Source organism: Takifugu rubripes, chromosome 1 (assembly GCF_901000725.2).
Source record: "Takifugu rubripes chromosome 1, fTakRub1.2, whole genome shotgun sequence".
NCBI lineage: Eukaryota > Metazoa > Chordata > Actinopteri > Tetraodontiformes > Tetraodontidae > Takifugu > Takifugu rubripes.
In genome coordinates, this window is record NC_042285.1 from 3,057,852 (window position 1) to 3,073,299 (window position 15,448).

The window sequence follows — 15,448 nt, forward strand, 5'->3', positions numbered from 1 at the left end:
CAGCGCTGCAGAACTTTTTCAGACTTCCCTTATTTATCAAGGAAACACAATTAGCGAAACTAGCTTTTAGGATTCTTTTTGTGACCATCACCAAAAAAAAGGATTATTTCCGTATAAAATCTGAACATGAAGGCGAGAGGCACGACATCACCAGGTTAGGGTGGCATCTTTTGCTAACCCCGCAATGCTAGCAGGACAGATTCTGGATGGTTGGAATGTGGGTAACAAACCCTTAGAATGTTCAGATTACAAACGTCTTTCATTCATCTTTCCAGGTGGTCAAGAGTCAACCACCCTCTCCCCTGATGGTAGTTACCGCAAATGCGCCACATTGACACTCATTTTTGCTCTAAACAGTTGAGATTAAAGGAAGGCGAAGCTTCTCCACACCTGGACCCACCCACAACCCTCTGCCATCCCAGTCTGTGCCCATTTGGGCATTACGGAGGCTCCGCCCACCACTGTAACGCGGCAACCTTAGAACATCTTCAGCATCTACACGGCGGCTGTTCCACCTTGCCGTGGAGTCCAATTTCATTAGTCAATCACATTTTTGTTGGGGTTTGTCAGTAGTTGGCTCAAATCTAGGAGGGGGATTATCCGTCTCTCTGTGGTCTTCGGCCGAGGCCTCCAGCTGCTGTCAGAACATCTGCTTCGGGGTCGACAGAAGCTCCGATCGTGCCAACGTTGCACTTCAGCGGGTCCTCTTCCCCCCCGTGCACGTGCTCCGCGCCTTGATTGGCTGATTAACCGGCGCTATATTAATGATAATAGGACTTTAATCGTCGGGGATAGAGCTGCACTGGCTGATTTATGGCGTACTCGCAGCGGTTTTAACAGGTAAGACAAACGACTACTAAAACAGGACTTTGTCCCCACATACCGCTGGTTCAGTCATTTCTCAGCTGGAGTTTAATGTACAATGAAAGTCTCCGAGCACAAACTTCCAGCTGTGATGACCTCCCAGCCGGGACGCCGCTTTTTAAGGTAGGATTGAAATTTTTGCAGACCGGCCGCAGCATTTGAGGACGGACGTTCCTTCCCGCGTTTGAGCCGCTCGGCTGTTAAAAGATTACAGAATCCATTTGTGGCTCCTGCAGAGATCAGTTTGTGAATGGGCCTCAGATCTTATGAAACTCTCATCTCTTGTAAAACGTTTGGCCGCGTTACTGTTTTACCTCAGCGGACTTTAAATCAAAGCGGGGGCCAGAGCTTTTCTCTGAGATGAGGCTCACTGGTCCGATGGGAAACCTCGCAGTCGCTGCCGGTGATTCAAAGCCGATGATATTTTTAGTGCAGCCGGAATGTGATTATTTAAACACCAGCACGTCCAAGTGATCTGAACGAGGGAATCGTTTGGGCCTTCGCGGCAGAGGACGCTACTTCTGGCAGACGTCGGGTTTCTTATGTTTCTTAAAAAGACATCATGTTGGGGGGGCGGGAAACGACGCCAGGGGAAACTGAACCAGAGTCGGGAGTGGAGACGAAACAGGCTGCATTTAAAGGTTAATATAGAGGGAGCTGTTTTTATTGGCTGTTTACACCGCCGCATTAATAGCCAGTAAACAGCACAATGTTTTTCAAGGTAATTCGCAGACACTTGTGATTTTATGGATTTATGGCACGATAAAGAGGGTTTACAAACCAATCTGTCATTAAAAGCAATTAACTTAACAGAGATGATAATTTTATGAAAGGGCGCGGTTAAATTAGCATGCTAGCGGCTGTAAAGAGTTTATGAAGCCATTACATGCGTGGTGATGCCGATGCAGGCCCTGCAGCGGCATCACACACTCTTATTTATCATTGTTCTGTAGCTGGAGGAAAAGAAAACAGGCTGGCCATAGTTCCTGGGGTCATTAAACAGGAGAGACACAAAGAGCTGCAGTTTAATGTAGCAACACCACAGCTTTACAGTAAACAAATGGACTCAGGACTTCAGTCTGGGGTAAAAGTTGCTCGGCGGTTGCAGATTTTCTGGCTAAAATGTATCCAAGTCTAAAACAGAAACTCTTGGCACCAATAATGAAAGGGCAACTAAAAAACAACAACAACCGGATTTAAAAAAATGCGCATCACGTGCTACGCTAGCTTAATACTAGCTGTTAAACACATTGGCAGCTTCCTACCGCCAAAATGTTTGTTTGCTTCTTCCGACTTTTCGGAGGAGTCACACTCATTTCACGCCAACCGCGCACAACTGCTGGAATACACACTACATGCATGCCAGCACTCGCAAACACACACGCTGCGCAGATGGCCGCGCGGACAAAGGTCACGCACGCATGCCGGACACAAATGTGGATCGGTGGGAAGCCGGGATTCCTGAGTGGACGCCTGGGACGATCCCAGCAGAGACAGGCGGTCCTGGAGGAGCCCAAGTGAAATGAGGGAGTTAAAAAAAAAAGCGTAAACAGGTGCGTTTCTGCAAAACGTCTGCAACACCAAGCAGTTATGATCGTAGCGCCGCGTACACACGTGACCAGGTGCAACGTATATCGATGAAGGAGCATAGCTCAGGTTTGGGCTTTGACCTTTACGTCACACTGAACGAACGTCTCCCAGGTTTTCATATTTAGAGGCAACGAAGGCGTCTTTGAGTAAAAGGGGTCAGAATTTGTGCAGAGAAAAAGTTAGCGGCGTTATTATTTTCGCTACCTCGGTTCACCTTTTCTATGATGCAACCTGTCCATCTGTTAAAGCCCCCTAAAAGCAAAGATTTGGACGGATGATTTTGCTTTTATTTGAAAATGTTTTGCTGTTTTTCCTGAAGTTCTGGAAGATGGAGTGCTCAGAGAGCCGCCAGTGTCGGCACTGGACGCCGTTAAATCTAAAGTTACGCTGTCTTGGCCCCAAGTTCAAACGTTTGACCAGACTTCTGTGCACAAACACTGCAGCTCATGGATTTTTGTGGATCATTTTTATTGGGAACAAATTATTTCTCCTTTCTTGGAAATGAGGTGATTTCTTATGGGTCCACATTTTGTTGAGACCCTCATTAACCCACCGAATGTGTGTACACGTAACACTTTGATGTTCACAAGGACGCGTTAGTTCACGTTTTAAAAATGCGGTCAGGTTCATAAACATAAAAACTGGCCGAGATTCATGGCGATTTGCTGTGAGGACCCCCCACTGTGCCCCAAATAATAAAGAAAAGCAGCGAGCCATTTCATGCGTTTTCTTACAAAAATACTTGCATTACGTAGCCTGCAGTGTAAATAAAGCACCGAATGCTGCTCGTCGTTACCTTACGGGGACGATTTTGTTGCTGCAAACATCTGCTTACACGCAACCTGAAACGGCACCTCGACCGTCCCGACAGTCAGAATTACCCAGGTGACCAAACTGAGTTGATTTCAAATGCTGTTCTTGGTGCTCATTTTAAGTAGCTTAGCCACAGTTACTTAATGACCTGTTAGCAAACGAACCCTCCATTGTCTGGACTGAAAAGCAGAACTCGGGTTACAGATGTGGTCTCGTATTAACCGTCAGTCTGTCCTCCATACTGCAATAACAATATGGACAAACAGATCTGGGATGGTGGAAACGGGAGACTGTCAGGTCAACGCAACTTTAGTGCCCTGCTGGTGCAGGTGTGTATTGTGTGAACAGTCTGTAGGCTGCTGGGTACTTGTATAACTCCGTTCTGTTGCTCCGTTAGCTCAGTTAGCGTGCTAACATTGACGCTGATGGGTTTGAACAGATCTGATGGCGAATGACTCCACGTGATCTCACTGGACCACCCCACCCGTTATCTGCTATTAGCTAAACAATCTGGGGGTTTCCCAAAAGAAACGGGCAGTTTTCAGGCAGTTTTCCTGACAAACTCAGGCGAGGCGACGGCAGGTGAAGTCTGGCGTACGACAAAAATGGCTGCAAACAACCTCATTTCAAATATGCCCCCTGACTCCTCATGAATACTAAACCTCTGATAGGATTGTGTAGGAGGAGATGCTAAATCTGCTCTCCAGTTTCCACACCAGTCACACCTCCACGTTCACCTGTGCGAAGGCTCACCTGTGCGAGAGGCCATGTGAGGCTGAGGGGAGGTGCTCAACTCTGATTGGCTGCCAGGTGACAATCTGTGACGGCGTTCAGCTCCAAAGACGGATTTTTAACGCTGGTTCAGACGTTTCTGGAACAGATTGAAGAGGGAAAGGAGAGGTAGAAGTGAAGGTAGGACAATCTGAAATCTACTGTTTCAGCTCAGAATTTTTACCGTTGGACCAAAAAGATTCAGGCTCAAACCCTTGTGAAAAGATTTTTCCACGCCTGTGGTCCAAGTTAGAGTGTTTTCATGGTCACAAACGATGCAGGATGTATTTTGCATTCTGAATAATGTAATATATCAAATAGGTTAAGTCAAACGGGCTCTATGAAATCAGAAGCTGCGGGCTGACGGATAAAGATCTGAAAGACACGAAGGTAGTGCTGAGCAAACAATCGGTAATCTGAGCTACAGTTTCAAGCACAGTAACTTAATCCTTAAATGGTTAAAGACGCGCAGCGGGACGTGATCTTGCAAACTAAAATCTGATCAAATATACCCAACTAAGGCTGACTGAAAAATACTTTTAAGAGGAATACCAGGCACAAATGATATTTATATCTACGCTCTACCTTACTTATTTTACTTTCCACCGTTTGCTGTGGTGAAATCTACGGGGGGGGGGGGGGGGGGGGAAACACCTTAAAAGGTGTTGATTTCTGAATATCTTCTGTATTTGATGAAAATAGCGTAAAGGTGCGCGGTGACACCACTGCTGACACAACAGATCAGCCTGTGTTTCATAAATACAGCTCTTATTGTTCTTCTAAACAAGAACACTCATTCTGAAGGTCAGGTTAGTCTTTAAAAACCTCCAAACTTTGACAACAAGAATGCCCGAACGGAAGAGGAGGGCAAAGGGCATTAATCATTTACGGTCCTTTTTTTTATTTTATTCAATGGTTTTAGGACCTGAGATGAGGCAGGAGTGTGACGTCGCATCGCACTCTTTGCGGCCGTCAATCAAATTGTCGTCATGGCGACAGCTAATTACCAAAGACACATCGTACACAGAGGATGGTGCAAACTAGGGGATTATCACGCACACTCAGTTAACTGGGTCCAACGTCCATTGTCAACTGTACACTTACGTAAATGCTGAAGGAAGTTTAGCATCTAAAATCCGTTATAATCAAATAGATTAACTGTCCTCTAAGTATGCAAGTGTAGGAAGAACCCAAATCTGGGCTTTTCGAATATTTTGTACCCTTCCGGTATCGTGACCGCGCCGGGGAGATAAGGAGTAATTGACAATGAATCCAAAATTGAGATGAAGCCCCACGTCTGGTTTCAAGTGCTTCATCTTGTGATTTCTGATGGAGCGAAACGTGGCATGTTCTGCTTCGTTTGCCACTTTGAATCTTGGATGAACCATTAACCTCCGGGAAGGGAAATACAAAACTTATTCTGATTATATACAAAACGTCTGTTAAGTCGTACATAAAATCTGATAACCAGACCATAAAATAAAAAAAAAAAACCTTGTCCTGAAATAAAAACCATCAAAGGTTTAGAGGACAAGCAGCTTGTTAAGATGGAAATCTTCTGCAGCCTTGTGGTTTTGGAGGTCATTAGAGGTGGCAGAAAGCTTCCGGGCAGAGCAGAGACTGGCCACCCGTGTCCACGGTTCTGTTCCAGTGAACCACACACGAAGTGGCACAATGTCATTAGCAACAAGTGAGCATGTAATGGAGTGGTAAGTGCCCCAAGCAGGAGAGGAAACAAGCCGATTGCAACAAGTTGTTTGTAGAGGTCAATTGTGGTTTCAGACCTTTATTTAGAATGAGAGGATGAAAACGAGACCGGCACGGTTCTGTGAGAACCGTCGAGTTCAGAAATAGAAAGGTACCCTAGCTTTGTTCACCGTGGAAGCTTTAAAACATCAGGGTGCCTGGTGGTCCCACCAGTGGGATGTTTTTCATACAAAACAGTCTGACCGAAACAGGCAAATACCCTTTCTTTTCAGGACAGCTTGTCTCCTCCGGGTTCGACAAATCTGTCAGGGTGGAGCCGAAAACACCTGATTGGCCCTTAAAACTCTGTGGGAAGAATCTGTGGTCCCTAGCTGGAGAAGAATCAGAACTCGAGGAGAGCCTATATCACTCAGTCGGTTTAAAAAATGTGTCATATCTAAAATGGCGCTACCCCATTTCCACTAAACTCTCATTTACTGTTGTAAAAACAGTCTAAAGTGGTGCAGATTTTCAGAACCCTGATGGGGGTCAGAGATCAGCCAGATCTGGTCTCGTGTGTCGTGACCCGCGTCGCTCAGCTCGATCGGCTCTAAGTGATTTGGGACAGTCGAACTGTGCAGCCAGTCAGCCAGACTGACACAGATTTGGAGGTTAGGCAGTAAATTCTGGGAGGGATTCTGATCGAAAACGAATGAGGCCGAGAGCAAAGGATGCTGGGAGTACACTGGTTAAAAAATAAAAATAAAAATTTGCCCCCTGAGGGTACAAAAAATACCAAAGGACGCTCGGTAAAAATTTGATTCGTTTTTGGCTGAAAGACAGATTAAATGTAAAATTTGTTGAGTGAATTCTGCAGCCAAACCTGAGGCCTTTTAACGTAATGTTTCATTTAGTAGAAAGCAGGTTCCCGATTATAGCGCCCCCTCCTGGTGACGTCTACCCCGTCGTCTAATACCATCATTACATTACTAAAAATATCCTTTTAATCTCTTTTCTAGGCTCTGGAAGATGCCTAAACAATATTCATCAGTGACAGCGACTGAAGACATCAGCGTCAAGACCGAGAATGGACTAAAACCCAAGAAAAACCTCTACATTCGCAAAGAGGGCAGCTCTAATGTGGTGTTCCGACATGTTCCTGAGGAGTGGTTGCTGTTCGTCACCGACATCTTTACCACGCTGGTGGAGATCAGATGGAGGGTGATGTTCCTGATTTTTGCCCTTTCTTACATCCTGTCGTGGCTTTTCTTTGGCGTCCTCTTCTGGGTGATTGCTCTTGCCCACAACGATATCAAAGACCACAACAATCAACCGTGTGTGTACGAGGTACGAAGCTTCACGGCCGCCTTCCTCTTCTCCCTTGAAACCCAAACCACTATTGGCTATGGTTTCAGAGGAATGTCAGAGAACTGCATGATCGCCATTGTCGTGGTCACCGTGCAGGACGTCATCAGCTGCTTCATCGACACGTTCGTTATCGGGATCGTCGTCGCCAAAATGGCCTCAGCCAGAAAGAGGGCGCAGACAGTGGGCTTTAGCAACTGCGCTGTCATCAACCTCCACGATGGCCACTTGTGTCTCTCCTGGAGGGTGGGGGACTTCCGACAGCACCATCTGGTGGAGGGGACGGCTCAAGCCCAAATCGTCCGCTCCACAGTGTACGCGTCGGGAAAAATGGACCTGAGCTTTGAAGATCTAGTGATACAGCAGAGGGATATCGTCCTGGCCACACCCACCACCATCTTCCATAAGATTGAACCTGGCAGCCCTTTTTACAAGATGAGGTTAGTGGATCTACGGAAAGAGGACTTTGAGCTGGTGGTGTCGTTCACCTACACAGACGATTACACGGGTACGCTGCATCAGACCCGGACTTCCTACACTCCCAGTGACATTCTCTGGGGTCAGCTGTTCCAGGAGATGATCCGAACCAGCAGGAGGTACTATCGGGTGGATTACGCCTTGTTCAATCACACCGCCAGAGTGCTGGTGCCCGAGGGCAGCGCTGAGGAATACGAACTGAAGAAGCAAGTACGGGCCACTCCGAGACAATCGCCACGACATTCACTGAGAGCTTCTCCGCGCCCGTCTCCAAGACCGCAAAAAAAAGATCATCACGGGAACCTTCTGAAGTCCCCCACAATTACTGTGGAGCTCATGAAGGACAGTCGCCCAGAACCAACAAATGAGCAACGGTCTGCCAGCCAAAGAGAAGAATAATAGGTGGAACATCAGAAGCTGCGCACTCGACCACTTCAGCTAAAGTCAGACGCTGACAGAGCAGGGGAGCTCCAGCTGAAGATGAAGGGCAGAGATGGGGGCGGAGCTAAATTAGCATAGAAGTAGACTGATTAAATAGACTGCGATTGCACAACCAACCATCTGAAAAAAAACAAAAAACGCCGCCAACAGTATGACAGAAGTCTCACGGCTGATTAAACAAAAGTATAAAGATAATATTACACATTTTGTGATGCTTCTGGTGGTGGAATCCTTTCTTTCCTTCTTTTCTATGACCAGGTTGTTTTCAAGCATGTTTCAGGTTGTTTTGCAGTGATTATGATATTACTATTATTGAGAGATGTAACAAAGATAGTAGTTAAAAACAATAAAGTTATGTCTGACTGTCAAGTTGACACTCAGATTATTATTTCACAAATTCTTCAAACAGATTCAGGTTTCAATGCTTCGATTTCTGTGTTTAAAGATGTGGCTGGGAAAAAAAATGAGAAGAATCCAAAGAAGAAAATGGAGGGTTGACAGAAATAAGAGTGTTTGTCTTTCAGTGGGATTAAGACAAATTGCAACATGGATATGGATGAAAAGGTCTTGACTCATAAGATCCTGGATCCAAGGACTTTTAAAGGATCCTTTAACATTTGGCTTCATTTTGATCATCTGGCTTCTGTGATGTTTAAAGATCGTAAAACTAAACGTAAAGTTACATACAACATCTCCCTAAAAATAGTGTAAGGTTGACAGTTCCACCATTTAATGAAAGTCAGGTCTGCAGGTCTCTGATGTTGACCAACAGTAACAGCAGGGAGCTGCGATGAGCCTTAAATGTCCCGGAACACTGCACACACTTTTCCTCCAGAGGCTGCAGTCAGACAAGTTTAACCAGCACTTCAGATTCACTGAACTCCTCCTTTTCCCTCGGCTGCTTGCCGTGCGTGCGTGCGTGCGTGTTGCTTATTCCTGTCAGCAGCTACCACGCAGCATGCAACACACTTATTGCTGGAAATTGGGCATGGAAAAGCAAACACACACACACACACAGGTGGTTCAGTCTAAATATATGTGCAGCTATAAATATTCAACACTAAAAATAAAAGCCGGCGCAGTTTGATGGGCAGACTAAGAAACGTGCAGCCGGAGGTTCATGTTTGTCACGCAGGAAGATGATTTAGTCAAGAGGTTTTAGGGACCCGAGCATGACCTAAAATTATAGAGCAACAGATGCATAGTCCAAACATCCGAAGCAACCTGATAGCTCAGTGGAGAAAGACAGTCATATCATAATACAGGCATGTCGGGCTCTTACCGAGTGAGTCATTTTTTCCGATAGAACACATTTTCCATACCCACATAAAAAATAATAATAATAACATGTATAAAAACAACAAACATCTCTATACATGGCAGAGGGCGCAGGTGATGAAGAGCACAAAATTGGTGTTATTAAAAAAAGTTAATTTCAACCTACATATTCCAGAGTTGTTCATTTCTTCACCCCTCCTGACATTTGCAATCAAACCCCACGTGGTCCAGAGTGAATATTTCTGATAGGTTTGCATCTGAATTTTGGGAACTCTTTGACCCCCAACAGCACTATTTTTACGCGTCCCTCCTGTGAACACCCTATGGATGAAACGCGTAGACACAATGCGGCCGCCGTCCCGTTGTGTCTACTTGACACGCGCTCCCCCCTCCTCCCACTATTGGCCAGAGGCGGAGGGCGTGGGCGGGGCGTGCCGGCGCGTAACCTTTTAAAGTGGTTTGCGAGGAGCCAGCGCGCGGCACATGAGCGAGACCGGTCCGCCGGAGCGCGAGGGAAGTTTCTCACCTGAACCCGATCCGTCAAAACAAATAAAAGTGACGAATAATTACAAGAGACACGCGCGTGGAAAGGACGCGGAGAGTAACGGAGGTCAAAAACAAAAAAAAAAACAACAAACCGGCTGGATTATATTTGATGAGCTGAACTCAACAAGTCACAGATGAGCAACAGGTACAAGAGCAGCAGACACCTCTTTTCCAGCCTCCTCTCACGCTTTAACCCGCGCTTGCTTCACGCATGTCGGAGCTGTTTTAACAAAGATGCGGGATGATTTGTGCTCCGTTGCGCGCAGATGTCCTGGTCCTTTTACGCACGACTTTCCCCCCTCTCTCTCTCTCTCTTTTTTTTTATAGGAAAACCACCTTTCATCGCAATTCTGCTTTCAGGAATTTCTGATAATTCCTCATTTTGGAAAGCACGTTTCTTTCATTCTGTGGCGGGTGTGTGCGTGTGCGATTGCATCAGAAGTCAGGCTTTTTTCCCCCTCCTCTCCCGCACCTGTTAACATTTGTCGCAGGCATTTGCTTCATTGTGAGCAGATCTGTTCTTCTGTCCACAGACAGTTTGAAAACCAAACCATGTGTGTGATATAATCATGTTACAACCCTTTCGACCACTGTTTTGTTGTTTTTTAAAAAAAAAAAGAAATTGCATCTACTCCCCACATTTGGTGGTGTTTATGGACTTTTGTTCCTGCAGCATCTGTGTAAAAGATGGATGCACGGTTTGACTTTGAACTTCTAAGTGATAAAGTTGCAGACACGTTGCATCAGCCAGATTTACTTACTACAGCAGCTCTGCAGCAGCAGGTTGACTCAGTCTGTGTTGCTAGGACGGTCAAAACTAATGAGAAGTGCTGCGCTAGTTGGGGAGAATCCACCGAGGACGGCCATTACTGCAACCCCCAGAGGTTTCTGTCAGAGTCAACAAGCTGCTCGACTCTGCTGGTGAAAGATTCTGTCCTGAACCAGCCCGACCAGGCCCGTGCAGCTCCTCTACTGCCCAAAACTAATTTAATGCAGAGGATGCCACAAAAACTCTGCACAAGCTTCTAATTCAAATAAAGGATTAATATGTTATAAAATATCATAACAGGGGCCCAGAAGAGACATTTAAAACGGTCTAAAATAGTGACATGAGTGACAGCAGTGTTTAAGCCTGGGGGGAAACATGTACAGACAAAGAGAAATTTAAATAAAAGTACATTTGCCTCCAGACTGGAGTGCAGTGGAGTTTTTTTTTTTTTTTTTTTTTTTAAATGAAACTGTAGTGGAGTACTTGAGAAAGTGCTTCCAGTCACTGATCGATCAGACTGATCAATGCTGGCAGCCGAATTGTGAGAACTGAAGGATTCTTGCAAACAAACAGTAATAATAATAATAATAATTTGCTTAACAATAACTGCAATAATAATAGTAGGATTACATGTTCAATGTGACGCAAAAGAACTCAGAACTTTCGGTGCACAGTCAGTTTGTTGCGGCGGAGATTCTCAGTTGGGTTTTTTAACGGATCCATCAGTTCATGGGATCCTGTAGAAGCGCTGAAACCCACAGTCCTTCATGAACTGATGGAGCCAATGCGGGGCAGCCAAAGAAAACAAATGGACTTTGTATGTGACCGACGACGGGAGCTGAGAGCAATTACAGGGTGGCCTCTCCCAGTGAAGGCTGAAATGTTAGAGGAGGGTTAAATATCACTGCTGGCACAGGACCGGTTCTGTTGACGCTGGGTTTGCAGTGTTTGATGGGTTTTCTCAGGCTGCATTCACATCTCCGCTTCATTGGAGATCTCCGCTTCAGAAGCTAAACTGCTGGGTTTGTGTGCGTGCTTCTGGAATCCCTTCGGCTCAGACTTCGTCTCTTTTGTCTCCCAGCAGATGGACTTCATGAGGTCCAGTCCGCCGGCGAAAGAAGAGTGAGGTCTTCGTTCTGATCTTCACAAGAGAGGCTGAAGAGCTCCTTCAGCCCCGCCTCCATCTCGTCACCATTTCCTCTCAGAGCTGGTCCCCGAAAAGCGTTTCGAAACTGTTTCTCCAACGCTTCTTCCAGAAACTTGGGCTGTTTTCCAAAGCAGAAGCAGCACAGCCCTCCCAGACTGAGGTGATGGGAAGTGTGCGAGACAGCCACTACAGCATTGTGTCATCAGAGGAGGACGGCATGAAGCTAGCCACAATGGCGGTGCCCAACGGCTACGGTAACGGCAAAGGTAAGGTGCACACGAGGCACCAACCGCAGAGCAGATTTGTGAAGAAAGACGGCCACTGCAACGTGCAGTTCATCAACGTTAGTGAGAAGGGCCAGCGCTACCTGGCAGACATCTTTACTACCTGTGTTGACATCCGCTGGCGGTTTATGTTGATTATCTTCTCCCTGGCCTTCCTCCTGTCGTGGCTGTTCTTCGGCTGCATCTTCTGGCTGGTGGCCATCTTTCACGGGGATTTGGAAAACAACACTCAGAAATGCATCTCCAATGTCAGCAGCTTCACCGCCGCCTTCCTGTTCTCCATCGAGACCCAAACCACCATAGGCTACGGCTACAGATACGTGACGGACGAGTGCCCGGTGGCCGTCTTTGTGGTGGTTTTCCAAAGCATCGTGGGCTGTATAATTGACGCCTTCATCATCGGTGCCGTCATGGCCAAGATGGCAAAGCCCAAGAAGAGGAACGAAACTCTGGTTTTCAGCCATAACGCCACCGTAGCTATGAGGGACAACAAGCTGTGCCTGATGTGGCGTGTGGGCAACCTCAGGAAGAGCCACCTGGTGGAGGCACACGTCAGAGCGCAGCTCCTGAAATCCAGAACGACGGCGGAGGGGGAGTACATCCCCCTCGATCAAATGGACATAGACGTGGGCTTCGACAGCGGAGTCGACCGCATCTTCCTGGTCTCGCCCATCACCATCGTCCACGAGATCAACGAGGACAGTCCCTTCTACAACATGAGCAAACAGGACCTGGACAGCTCAGAGTTTGAAATCGTGGTCATCCTGGAGGGCATGGTGGAGGCCACAGCCATGACCACGCAGTGCCGCAGCTCCTACGTCGCCGACGAGATCCTCTGGGGCCATCGGTTCGAGCCGGTGCTCTTCGAGGAGAAGAACTACTACAAGGTGGACTATTCCCGCTTCCATAAGACATACGAGGTGCCGAGCACACCTCTCTGCAGCGCCAGAGACCTGGCGGAGAAAAAATACATTCTCTCGAACTCAAACTCTTTCTGCTACGAAAACGAGATGGCGCTGGACAATAAAGAGGATACGGACGAGGGAAACGGGGGCAGCGTGGGGCCCGACGGCACTCAGACGGACAACATCTCAGAGAACGAGCACACCCAGGCAACGGTGCTGCTAGAACCCAGATCGCTGAGACGGGAGTCCGAAATATGACCGGTCAGGCCTCACTCGAGAGATTTTCTGGGGGGAAAAAAAAAAAAAAAATCGTATCTCATCTCTGCTCCAGAAGGGCCCGACGGGCCCCGAGGGGCCTGGGTGGGAAGGCCAGCTGAATGGTACTGCTGTGATGAGGTTTAGAACTTTGTGTGTAGGCAACAGTCTGAAACCCACAAAACAGCAACGTGAACCACATTGTAGGAAGAATTCTCCGTCACGTCCCCGCGAGCGTGCGCTCGGCGTCCGGCGACTGCGAGGCCACGAAGAGGGCAGGGGTCACGGCGTGTCCCCGGGCCCCTCCGAATCGGGTGTTTTCTTTGAAGAATACGTTTTTGTGCTGCTAGAAAATAGTGTGCTCTCTCAAGTACATGTAACACGGATGTCTGGAACACAGGTACAAGTATCTGTTCAGGAGCTGGTCTCACAGCAGACATCTCACTAGTCCAAGCAATCGCACCGGTAACATTCTGCAAATGTCTCGTAAGAACCTGGCGCGACAGCACTGATTTCCCCAACTTTTTGCTTTTATCTTTGGAGTTGCTGATCCATATCTGTGATTCAGTGCCGGCCTGGTCGATAGGAACACGTCGAGAGGTAGAGAAGAGTAGTTAATTACAGCATCGGTTAACTTAAAGCGACTGTGGAAACAGGAGATTCTGAATGTTCTTACAAGTGCTGCTGCTTCTTTGTTTTTAACGGTTGATTAAAAAGAAAAAAAAACGCCAAAGAGTATTATTATCATAGATATGTCTGTAAAAACATGAGCTTTGGTACAGCGAGCTAGAATGTTTTAATAAGGTTTGTCATTCATGAATGTGTGCACAACTTTTTTTTTTTTTTTTTTTTAAACAGTTAATCTGTCATCTTGAGCCGCTTCATCAAGCCTAAATTTGAAAGAAAAAAAAGAAAAAAGGGTTAAAAGTGAAGGGATGTAAATCGGCAGGGTGACTTTAACCAGAATGGGTTTTTTTTGGGTTTTTTTTTAAAAGCTCAACCTGCTTTAAAAAAAGGTTATAAAACAAGAAGTGGCGTAGATCTACAGTGTTACGTTCGGAGACGCTAAAAACCTCGAGTCTCCTGATGAAACATGCTTCTTTTTTTTTTTTTTTAAAAATCACCCTTCTAGTTTTTCCACACTACTTGAGCTTTTTTTTTTTTTTTTTTTACATGAGGTTTGAAACTGTGTAGCTCAGAAGGCCGACTGTACCGAGTCTGCATCCAAGCAAACTTATATCCTGCATCGTTTTATTCTCTAAAGGAAAACAGATCCCACACGTGTACATACCCCCCCCCCCACACACACACAGATAGTTTGTCTTCCGAATGTACTGCAAAAACACAGAATGTACAGTTTTTGTATTAATATTGATATTGTATATTGTTCTTTTCAATAAAATGTCAGTTGACAGTCTGATTCCTGTCAGTTGTCTGTGGTATCTAAATATTTCCACATCAGACCATGTTTATTCAGATCTAATATTTGATTTTTAACGCCAAACGGGACACTAAAGAGGCGATATTTTAGTTCTCATGGGTCCTGTGGAGGATTTTAATTGCCCTTTTTGCTATATACAGACAGCCATAATTACAATAAATTACAGTCATTTATTAATGCCAGAAACTGTTTTCCTGTAGCCTCATAACTGCAATTATCTCTCCAGGACACACACACACACACACACACACACACAGTCCAATAAAGTCAAACGCTAAGACAAGTGTTAACTGCTCCAGTCCAGTTTTAGATAGCTGAAAATAATAAAAGTGTAATTAAATGTGTTCCAGGGTGATCTGCTTTTATTTTAAAAGCCCCCCCCCCCCCCCCCAAAGCCTTTAGAGGGGAGAACAACACCTCTCGGGCTCGTTCTCATCTATCAAGTGTCGTTCTAACACAAACCACCTGCTGGTTCGACACCCTGGTCCCCAACCAGTTCACTCATCCGTCACCCTCCAGCTCTGTCGCACCACTTTCTACAGATATGACGTCATTTGTAAGGTTTTATTTAGATTAGTTGGAAAATGTTTTGGCTGTAGTTGCTCATTAGCAGCATCGTGGTGCTAATTCGTGCTAGCATTTAACTGTAAATTTGACATGCATGTTCCTCGGCTAACCCCCCCTGTCCAGAGAGAACCCTTTTACCCCTTTTTGACTTCCACCACTGGACGTCTTCCTGTCAACCGCTCAGAAGAACCGTGGTTGTGAACCAAGCTGAATGGAAAATTCCTCAGTTCACCATCAAGGAAAACTGAC

At 46.2% G+C, this 15,448-nt stretch overlaps 2 protein-coding genes across 5 annotated transcripts; both read left to right on the forward strand.

The window, feature by feature from the left end:
- The first annotated feature begins 904 nt into the window (after window positions 1–904).
- On the forward strand, window positions 905–8,417 carry kcnj16a (potassium inwardly rectifying channel subfamily J member 16a). 3 transcript variants are annotated; one of them, XM_029849666.1, is made up of 2 exons: window positions 905–987; window positions 6,744–8,417. In XM_029849666.1, exons 1-2 carry the CDS (start codon window positions 923–925, stop codon window positions 7,963–7,965), a joined length of 1,287 nt encoding a protein of 428 aa, XP_029705526.1. In that variant the 5' UTR covers window positions 905–922; the 3' UTR covers window positions 7,966–8,417. The 3 variants fall into 3 exon arrangements, with proteins under 3 accessions (XP_029705526.1, XP_003961145.2, XP_029705543.1); XM_003961096.3 differs by lacking the exon at window positions 905–987 and adding an exon at window positions 4,071–4,179; XM_029849683.1 differs by lacking the exon at window positions 905–987 and adding an exon at window positions 4,205–4,428.
- A 1,350-nt stretch (window positions 8,418–9,767) lies between these two features.
- On the forward strand, window positions 9,768–14,611 carry kcnj2a (potassium inwardly rectifying channel subfamily J member 2a). 2 transcript variants are annotated; one of them, XM_011607331.2, is made up of 2 exons: window positions 9,768–9,976; window positions 11,682–14,611. In XM_011607331.2, the coding sequence occupies exon 2, from the start codon at window positions 11,911–11,913 to the stop codon at window positions 13,192–13,194; it is 1,284 nt and encodes a 427-aa protein (XP_011605633.1). In that variant the 5' UTR covers window positions 9,768–9,976; window positions 11,682–11,910; the 3' UTR covers window positions 13,195–14,611. The 2 variants fall into 2 exon arrangements, with proteins under 2 accessions (XP_011605633.1, XP_029704583.1); XM_029848723.1 differs by having other exon boundaries at window positions 11,685–14,611.
- Window positions 14,612–15,448: the final 837 nt, after the last annotated feature.

Coding starts and splice junctions, on each gene's coding strand:
- kcnj2a (XM_011607331.2), top strand. CDS start 11,911: ATGGGAAGTGTGCGAGACAGCCACTACAGCATTGTGTCATCAGAGGAG.
- kcnj16a (XM_029849666.1), top strand. CDS start 923: ATGAAAGTCTCCGAGCACAAACTTCCAGCTGTGATGACCTCCCAGCCG. Junction 988..6,743: donor CCGGGACGCCGCTTTTTAAG/GTAGGATTGAAA, acceptor TCTCTTTTCTAG/GCTCTGGAAGATGCCTAAAC.